This window comes from Biomphalaria glabrata, chromosome 8, assembly GCF_947242115.1.
Source record: "Biomphalaria glabrata chromosome 8, xgBioGlab47.1, whole genome shotgun sequence".
NCBI lineage: Eukaryota > Metazoa > Mollusca > Gastropoda > Planorbidae > Biomphalaria > Biomphalaria glabrata.
Window position 1 is genome coordinate 8,415,028 of NC_074718.1, and position 10,375 is coordinate 8,425,402.

Sequence of the window (10,375 nt, forward strand, 5' to 3'; positions counted from 1 at the left end):
GCTGAGTGGCACAAAACCGCTTGGCTACTGTCAAGAGAGCTCGAGTTTGAATCCCGAATCGAGCTGAAGGGGGCACGGAACCCGTTTCCCAGACTACAACTGTCCGACACATGACCACAAAAAATATATTAAACCAGAGCGCAAGAAAGCAATTAAATAATAATAGTTATTCTTCTTGTAGTCAGTTTTTTGCTGCCGAGCTGTGAGTTATTAGCAAACATTCTATTATGTTTCAATAGATGACAGTGAATTGCTCCTCCCTGCGTAAATAAATAAATATATATATATTTATATATGCATGTATATGTGTATGTATATATATATATATATATATATATATATATATATATATATATATATATATATATATATATATATATATATATATATATATATATACGTCTATGTTCATGACCAACATTAAGTGTGTTCTATGCTCAAACCGGAAGTGCGAGGTTGCTAGGAATTAGGATTCATATGAAAAAGATTGGAGTTGCAGACTAAGTAATTGTTTTTCAATAGGGTAGGTATAAAAAAAAAAGGTATCTTCTTCGGAACTTACAATCTATAGGGCCTGGTGGTGTGAAGCGCATCTGTTTCTATGGCCGACGGTTAACGAGGGTGTCAAATGGCCAGCACAACGACAAACCGTCTTCACTAGCTCGTATGTCATGTACCTATTTAGACTGAATTAATCTAGTTTTCTTGGTCCCTATGTTTATACTGTACATTGAATTAACTTGTTACATTTCAAGTTATTTTATTGTCATGTTCAAGTTTCATGGAATTGTTTGTTTTGTTGTTTTTTTAACCTATATAGCACACTTCTACTTTTTATATGAATCCTAATTCCTAGCAACCCCGCACTTTCGGGAACAACGCGAATACAGCCGTATTGTCCGAACCGCTAGAGTATAAGTCGATATTTAATTGACAATGACGTTTATTTACTTTTTCGCGATGTAGCCTTCAAGACAGAGCGAGATATAAACTCGCACTAGAAATTACTGTTTTTTTTGGTCCGCCTTTCTTTTATAAATAAACTTAGGACTTAATGTAGATCATTTGGTACAGTAAGGTTATGATGATTGTAGAGAGATCGAACTTTTGAACTCCGAGGTCAAATCCGGGAGCATGTTCAGGTTTTATAAGTAAGGAGTCGCGTGGGCATAGGGCATAGGAGGAAATAAAGATGCAGAGAAATAGCAATAAAGCAGCCCTGTGAACGATAAGATCTGAAGACAAAGCCAGTCGGCAAACATGGATTCAGCCAGTGTGGCAGGCCCAGCTGGGCACATAGAAATGAGCACTCCCTATAGTCAGGACAATATTAACTTCCTATACAGCAAAGATATTACAAAAGTGGAGATGGATTTGTCACACCCTTAGAAAAGATACCAACAACAGATCTAGACAGGCCTTGGAGTGGAACTCCCTGGGTAAAAGACACACAAAAATATTTTAAAAAAAACGGGGCGACGCAGTGTACTAGACGAAGCCGAGAGGACCGGAAAGAGCTGGGAAGTCATTAAAAAAAAACTAACAAGAGACTGTGGAGAGTGGCGTGTTTTTACTGAGGCCGTATGTTCCACGAGAAATCCAAAGGAAAGATGGTGATGATCCAACAACGAGTGCATGCCAACTTTAGAATCTTAAATGGACTGAGGCTATGGATACGCAAGAACAGCAGCACTCATCTTTTTTAATGCACCAAATACTCTTCGACTTAAAAAAGGTGATTACATCAACTGCTAAAATTGTGCAAACATCCTGTCGAAGCATTAATCAGCAGTAGAAGGGACACTACTTATTTTTCCATGAAACATATAGAGTCAAAAAGCTGGGAAGACACCTCTGACAGTACACAGTTCTAACGAGTACCTGTATTTTTTTTCAAAGAAATATTGAAAGTGGCTGGTCACAGTTTCGTAGTGGTCATAGGAAGGGGACAATGTTAAGCCTGTCACACAGACGGTTGGATCTAGATCTGGAATGGAAAGTCTGGTTTCTACATAACAAAACATGCCAGAAAGACTCGACCATATGAACAAAGTAAATATGGGGAATAATAACATTTTTTGTTGTTGTACATATTCCAAACGTTTCAATTGGAAAAAAAAATCTATTCAGTCAATTCGCACCGTAATGCATGGGTTTACAATTTCAGCACAAGGTTTTGAAGTTGTTGTTTTTTTTAATTAAGGGGAGATCACTCACAAAAAAATTAAAACAGACGATATTAAAGAAGGAAATTTTGGAATAGGAAGAGATCTGTGCACCCATCGTATAATTCAGTGATGGGCAAACTCCAATCTCACCAACAATGTAACAAAAAAAAAAGATGTTTTAATAGGAAACATTAGGTAATCTTATGAGATCATGATTTCTATGAAACACAGTTTACATAGAGCAACTGCTGTAAATTAATTACTATTCAAACACTAACTACTGTTGTATTGGTGTTTTTTTTCCCTTTAATTCACTGTGCTTATTCGTAAAAATATTTCAGCTATCAAAAAAAATCAAGTTCCCCTTTCAGACTATACGGTCTATAGGGTAGATGATGTAAAAGTCATCTGTTTCTGTGGCCCAGGATAAACAAGTGTGTCGCCAGCCCAACGACCAACTGCCTTTGCTTTTCCTTTACTAATGTCAACTATAAATAGTCAATAAATTAATAAAGACTTTGGCTTACGATCTATAAAGATAGTGTGAGGGATTCTCAAAATTCAGTGCATGAGAACGATTTTTTCATCATGCCATTAAAGTGAAACCAGACCTGCAGCTTCATTGATTGAACTACAATAACCCTCTAGAACTGAAACAAATCATTTCTAAATGTTCCAAATTTGTACTTCTACAGGATTTTTAGTCAAAATCAGTTTTCTAAATGTAATATCTCAGTATCAGAGATTTTGTGCACAATTATTGTAATTTTGTTTTGTCTCTTTTTTTTTTTTTAAATAGCTAAACTTTTGAAAAGAAAATAGTTAAAAATAGATTGGAGGACAAACATTAACAACAAGCGAAGTATACAAAATACTTTTAAAAAAATATAGCTTAAATAAGTGAAAGAGCCACATGAATACTGTCTCAATATTGCATTTTATGATATATTATCTTCCTTTTTCTATTTAAGACAAAATTAATTAATTACCTCTAAAAACCATATGCTATAATTTTACTACTTTTTAATCAACTACCTTATTGGTTGTTGTTTTTTTTTATGATATATGTTCTGTCATCAACATGTTCTGTCATCAACGATGAATAATTGTGCAAAGTTTCAACTTAATCACAGAATGGGAAGTAATGAAGTGTACAAGATTTGTACCAGAGATTATAGAGCTGATTAAAGCCTAGTAAATAACCAGACTCCAATTGTTCTGCAGCTTGTATTTAAACATTCAGAGGCTCATGCATGGTCTTTAGTTTTATTTTGATATTATAAAGGTCATACTTTTGCTACATGGAGAAATATAATTTTTTTAGATTAAAAAACAATTAATAGGGACCCTCTTAAAGTTTTCTTTAATTTTTGTTTAATCCCTTACTAAAATTATGTTTGCCCATCACTGATATATCCAAATCTAGTAGCCAATGAGAAGCTGAGCCTATTAACTATATGTAAACATTTTATTTTTCAATTCTCCTCCCCCTTTTTTTTTTAAAGGTCAATAATGTATATTTAGACTGACAAACATTTAGGCACTGAAGAATGACTGCTCCATTAAACCAAATCAAACTAAAAATAGATGAAATGATGTTTACAAAAAGATCTGTATAATTATCTCCCATGATATATCCAAATTTAGTAGCCAATGAGAAGCTGAGCCTATTAACTATATGTAAACATTTTATTTTTCAATTCTCCTCCCCCTCCTTTTTTTTTAAAGGTCAATAATGTATATTTAGACTGACAAACATTTAGGCACTGAAGAATGACTGCTCCATTAAACCAAATCAAACTAAAAATAGATGAAATGATGTTTACAAAAAGATCTGTATAATTATCTCCCATGATATATCCAAATTTAGTAGCCAATGAGAAGCTGAGCCTATTAACTATAGGTAAACATTTTATTTTTCAATTCTCCTCCCCCTCCTTTTTTTTTAAAGGTCAATAATGTATATTTAGACTGACAAACATTTAGGCACTGAAGAATGACTGCTCCATTAAACCAAATCAAACTAAAAATAGATGAAATGATGTTTACAAAAAGATCTGTATAATTATCTCTCATGTTTTACTTTTGTTAGTGTTAGAATTGGAATAAAAAGAAGAATTTTTAAGTTTTGAAAAGAATTGAACATGGAAAAAATTTAAATTGCTTTCTGGTATAATATTTTCAGTAAATGGAAACCTTATGGTTATAGAGATACAAAAAATATGATATCCTAAAATAATTACTACATTAGTTTAACTCTTTCTCTCTGTAATTATTTACCACATTCTGTTGGAATCAACGTTGGTATCGTCTGTTAGGAGAGAAAGAGTTAATAACCCTTACTGTCTCCCCATTGATCTCAGATAAAACAAACATGCTACACTACATTCTAGAAGAATATTAACACCTGATATTGAACTGTTGTGTTTATATTTGCTATAGCCCCCTTTGAGCCCACATTATGTTTTGCTAACAGCGCCCTAAAAATTAAATCATAATCATTACTATGTATAGTGGTAACAATAAACTTGATAAGCTTCAGAGGCTCACAAACAAATTGTAGGTACATTATATTATTTATAAAAATTCTATTATAAACTTTTTAAGCAGCTATGGCAGTTGATCTCTATTCATGGTCAAGAGTTTTCAGACAATCTGCACATAGCTGTATCCCCTAAATATACAGTTTTAACTAATGTAAATGCATTGAAATATGTGTTTTCTTAAAATTATTTTTACAACGTAATGGATTTAAGTAAATTTCTTATTATTGAAAATGTAATTGTTGTTTCCATATTGTATTAGCAAAAAAGGACCCCATTATTACCATACACATTTTGCTATGGTTGCTGTATATTTGAATATTATATATTTTTTTAAAGGGTATTGTTTTAACACTGATAAGAAAAAGAAATATTTATGAGTGCATTCACTGAAGCTAATCTTATGTCCACTTTTAACCTGACAACAGCTGAAGAAAATGGACCAGGACTAAGAGACCACTAAAAAGAAAAACATGAAAGAATTTATCAGCTCAAGAGGTCACAAAAAGATAACTTTTTTTTTCTGGACATCTCTAAAGCCACTAAGTGACTTCACTTTATAAGTCAAGCAGGAAGACCAAGGGAAAAGAAATCACTATTGAATAAAAAAAAAAAGTTAAAAAAAGAGCTAATTAAGTCACAATTCGGTCAAAGATTTGCTTTTCTGTTTTATGCTTCATGGTTATTAACTTTGTCGCATGGTGGCTGAGAAAACATGCATGCAGACATCCGCAGACACAAAAAGTCTTGATACAAAGATACAAGATTTTTTTTTCGTGATTAAAGTTTGAAATGCTTAAATATGTTGAGAAAAGAAATGTTTGTCCAAACTGCTCACACCATTGCAAATTAAAAAGGTTGCTATATAGGAAAACTAAATTAAATTTAATAAATATGCGCTAGTGATGTACCTAGTGTCATGGAGTTTCTATGGTGATGGTGGGAAGAGGTTAGCTATGCAGTGTGAATGATGCAAGATAAGCAACATAGTCTTCAGCAGTCTTAGGTACAAAATATGACTCCAAATTACCAGAGTAAAGAGACATGTTTTTTATAGTGAGTTAAATTTTGTTTTATATTATTTATTTTTATTTATATATTATATTTATTTATTATTTATATATTTATTTTTATATATATATTTATTTATTTATTATTTATATATTTATTTTTATATATTTATTTATTTATTATTTATATATTATATTTATTTATTATTTATATATTATATTTATTTATTATTTATATATTTATTTTTATATATATATATATTTATTATTTATATATTTATTTATTTATTATTTATATATTTATTTATTTATTATTTATATATTTATTTTTATATATTTATTTATTATGTATATATTTATTTAAATATATTTATTTATTTCATCAAGTGAATTATGTTTATATTGTAACAAAAGTTAAATTAAGTTTTGTTCACAAAGAAGTTACTCAAGTTACTTCAAGATTTATAAGATGTAATAAACCTACACAGGTTTAGTCTCTACCAGCAGTTTGGTGATACAAGTCATTCACTGTCAACAACACCTAGGATGCCAAGCACCCAAAGCCAATACACCTGTTGGCATCCCCCCATCTCCCAATGGTGTACAAAATCTAACTGTTGTACAAGTAAGGAGTACAAAACTTACAAATAATGTGCTGACACTTTTGCCCCAACAAATCAAATATTACATAATATATTACACAAATATAATCGCTTACTTGAGAATAGTTGTTTCGAAGATCTAGTCTACCATATAATCTGCTAAAAATATATCACACTGTCTTTTCCTAACGAATTCCTTCAAGTGCTTTGCCTTATTAAGGTGGGGGATTTTATTGTTTTGTATCACACTTGACCGCACATCGCGACCAGTAAAAGTGTTAAACTAGGTGAAGATAGGGGTAGACCTTGGTCTGCAAAATGTTGGGAAGACCTTAAACAAATGCTTAGTAAACAACAGCACTGGTCAACAGAAGGTTCGAAGGAAAGGTCAAAGAAAATTCTTTTTGAGAGACTGTAAAAGGAAAGTGATGCAAGATATCAGGGTCAGAAGTCATTAATTACCAGTCATTGTTCATTGTACACAGTCTGAAAGCCTTTAGTCAGTCAAATTACATTATAGCTAATCACTTGACACAAAGACTGAGGGACACACATCTGAGGTCCAGAGAAGACAAGTGCAGTATATATGTAAGGAAACTTTAAACCCCCTGGCTGACAATGGCTTTGTCAGCATCAGATGCGAAAACATATGCAGGTCGCAACGAGGCTTGTGTATCCAAGTGAAACACTGCACTCATTGTTTATCTTCAGAATCATTGTCATTATTATAATACCTTAATACAAGAGATTTTTTTTTAAAGTAAAATTGTATTCCACACTGAATTCTTAATTTGACTTGATTGATATTAAAGAGATATTAAACTGTAGTGAAACTATTTTCTTATTTTAACATTGTGTTATTTCAGTGTAGTAGTAAGAACAAGCAGGTGTATGTGTGTGTATTTAAAGACAGTCACAAATTGATGATTAAATCTAAAAACTCTCCAAACTAAAATAGAACGCACTGAATATTAAAAATGAAATTAAATAATGGGTATACATATAATGAGACATTTTAAAAATGCAAATATGGGAAACAAGGGGATATGATTTCATAAGAATACAGACAAAAAAGTGGGATAACAAGAAAAACAACTAATGTAGTTGTATCAGTTTGGATCAGTCATGTAAATAAGTTTGTAATAGAGCTAGACCAGTGCAATATGTGCAATTAGAAAAAAATTTACCAATTTTTTTTTATATTTTTTTTTTGCTATTTCATACTTTTAGCATTCTATCATTTATCTGAACCAGTTGGGAAAATGGGGAGTGGGGGAATATGTAGGTGAATTTTACCGTAATTGTTTTTTAAAAGCATCTATTTAAAAAAATTTAAATGGAAAAGAGGGGGGGGGGGGGGGGGGACGACCTGAATTCGAACTTATTGCTCAAGCTTCCACAGGCCTACAAACCAACCACTCTGATAGTGTGATGTGTATGAAAATAGAAGATTGTACAGTTATCTTTCTTTCAGGACGTACTTTAAAGCAGCGACCTAGCAAGAGGACAATTTCAGCTTATACCACCACCTTAGTCAAGTACAATTTATTTCCCTTGTTTGAAATACCCAAAAAAATTAATTAATTACCAAAAGTTAATTAACTAATATTGGGTTTTTTTTTATTATTGATTCTTGTGTTGTCAGGCAAAAGAAATAATTGTGCACAAATTCAGCTTAGTCTGAGATTGGATGTGGAAGAAATAATGTATACAAACTTTTTACCAGACAGAGTAAGTTGCTAAAAGATTTTAAAAAAATGGAAAAAAATCTAAGTTGATTAGCATTATTTATATGTAGAAGATTACTTTTTATATTGTAAAATTGTATTAAAATGTTAAGCATTATAATTACTTACGTTGACAAGTAGATTCCTGTGGTCACTCTGATTACTATTGTTGTCTCTAGTGGACTTTGACTGTTTTGCAGCTTTCTTGGCTTTGTTTTCTAGCCACCGCTGCTGAAGTAGGTAAGTCTCCTGCTTCTGCTGCTCCAAGATACTAGGCCTGCAATTTAAGTAGCGGTTTCCAGAGCTGCCGTGGTGAGCACGGTAACGCTCTAGGCGTCGACGCAGCTTATCAACCACATCTTTCCTTTTGGGGGCCAGGAAATCCCCCATGCTGCCCGGGGGGCTGCACTGCTGGACAACAGGGGGTGGTCGCCGGGGGTAAGGGGCGTAGCGGTTGAAGGTGCCAGCTCGACTCTGCCGCAGGTCCGCAGACGTTGGGGCAACTGGCTGCTCCTGGTAGAGGAAATGGTCCTGGTGGTGCTGGGCAGGGTGCAGTATCGCGAGGGAGTCGTGTAGATCCAGCACAAAATTCTTGACCACTCAGACTGAATGGTCTCCCCTTTTAAGATGCTACCTCCTTCAAAGAGTAAGAGGACTTCTCCAATCTACTGAAATGGTTGTAAACAATTGTGAACACAGCTTAGGTTAATGTGCACTCTGGTGTGTATATAGATATATATATAAATATTTCACTAACAACAACAGATGCAGAGCTCTATAAACCTGAATGTATATATAGTGTAGGAATAAGCTCACAAATTAACTAGTTTAAACTAGTCTATAGACACTATAGTAGATCTAAATCTAAGTCAGTATGTAGAGAAGATCTAGATTTAGAACTATCATTTCAAGACATCTGATATCTACAATCTAATCTAGACTCTAGTCTAGGCCTAGGGGTAGATCTAGATGTAGTAGAAGTCTTAATAGTCTAGATATCTGGCGAGTAAGACTACTAAGAGAATAATTTAGAGATTTATTATCATGACTGGAATAAGATCTGCTAGTCAATCTGAAGTAGATCTATTATAATTATTAATTTGATTAAGAAAGAATTAAGTACATTTGAGTCATTTGGTCTAGAATCTCTAAACTAAATCTATCTATTTTAGATCTAAAGATAGAAATCCATCTACAAATTGTAACAAATACGACGAAGAGCTAGATTTAGATCTAGATCTATAAGCTAGATCAATATTTCAATGTAGACATAGAGTAATATGGACAGATAGTCGATATAAGATCTTGCATTATTATTAATTATTTTATTATAAATATTAAAATTTATAGATCTACTCTAGATCTAGATATCTAATTAAATAAACAAATCATTCAAATGATGGGTGACATTGGGTGACACTGTCAAGGCGGAAATTGGGAAATCCTTGGAAAACAACTAAACTAAAAGTTAAAAGAGTCGTCTAGATCTATGTATTGTTTGCGTTGGTAAACTTTACGATTAATTACCATTAAAACAGTATCCAAAGGGTCTCTGAACAGCTTTGTATGCACGTACACACTCGACGACACTAAAGGTACACACTTGTCAGGTCAACTGTTGATGGAACAATGCGATTTTGTTTGTTTACACCTCCGCCAACCCTCGTTCCCTCCTCGCCAAGTGAACCAAACAACTGAACACCGAGTTAATTCTCAAATGAAGGCGAATCGCGACCCAGCACATCGTCATGCGTCGGGTTCAAGCGGTTAAAAGAAGAAAAAAAAAAAACACACACACACGCGCAAACATAGACTGCGTTAAGTTTCTGTGTTGTTTTTTTCGGATAAAGTAACCATTTAATGTAAGCATTGCCCCCCTTCTCACTCTCTCTCTCTTTATGAACGTGTATAAAAGAGGGAAAGGGGAATAATTGGCCGGCGATGATGCGACACACTTATGGAAAAACACTACACGAAGTCGGTCTATCCAAACACCCCGTTTGCTGGTGTGTTCTAAGAACATGGGATAGCCCCGAACTCGGAGCCCGACCTCTCACTTGGCGCTAACATGACTGAAATACGCACTCCTGTCCCCTCGACGAGTTCGCCTCGAGTCGATGCGGCCGTTCACCCACTCGCACAATGGAACCCGCGAGCGCAATATTTTTACCGGCACGCTTACATGGCAGGGCCGTACCATTTTTATCAGCTTGAGGGGTGCCAGCGTTGAAGTCCAAGTCTGGGTTAAGATTTTCTTCTTTTTTTTTTTTTTGTCCCGATTTCTTCCCCCACCTTGTACATTACAATCAACTGGAGATATCTTGA

General features: G+C 33.7%; 1 protein-coding gene across 3 annotated transcripts in view; it reads right to left on the reverse strand.

Annotated features, from left to right (window-relative positions):
• Positions 1-10,135, reverse strand: part of LOC106070443 (neurogenic protein mastermind-like) — a 54,953-nt gene extending 44,818 nt beyond the window's left edge. Inside the window, exons 1-2 of one of the 3 annotated variants that reach the window (XM_056037873.1) lie at positions 9,578-10,135; positions 8,180-8,715 (exon numbers count right to left, since the gene is read on the reverse strand). In XM_056037873.1, coding sequence (XP_055893848.1) covers positions 8,180-8,440 — 261 coding nt within the window. In that variant the 5' untranslated portion in view covers positions 8,441-8,715; positions 9,578-10,135. Of the gene's footprint in view, positions 1-8,179; positions 8,768-9,577 lie in introns of all 3 variants that reach the window. The other 2 variants (XM_056037872.1, XM_056037874.1) reach the window with 2 other exon arrangements.
• Between the last annotated feature and the right edge of the window lie 240 nt (positions 10,136-10,375).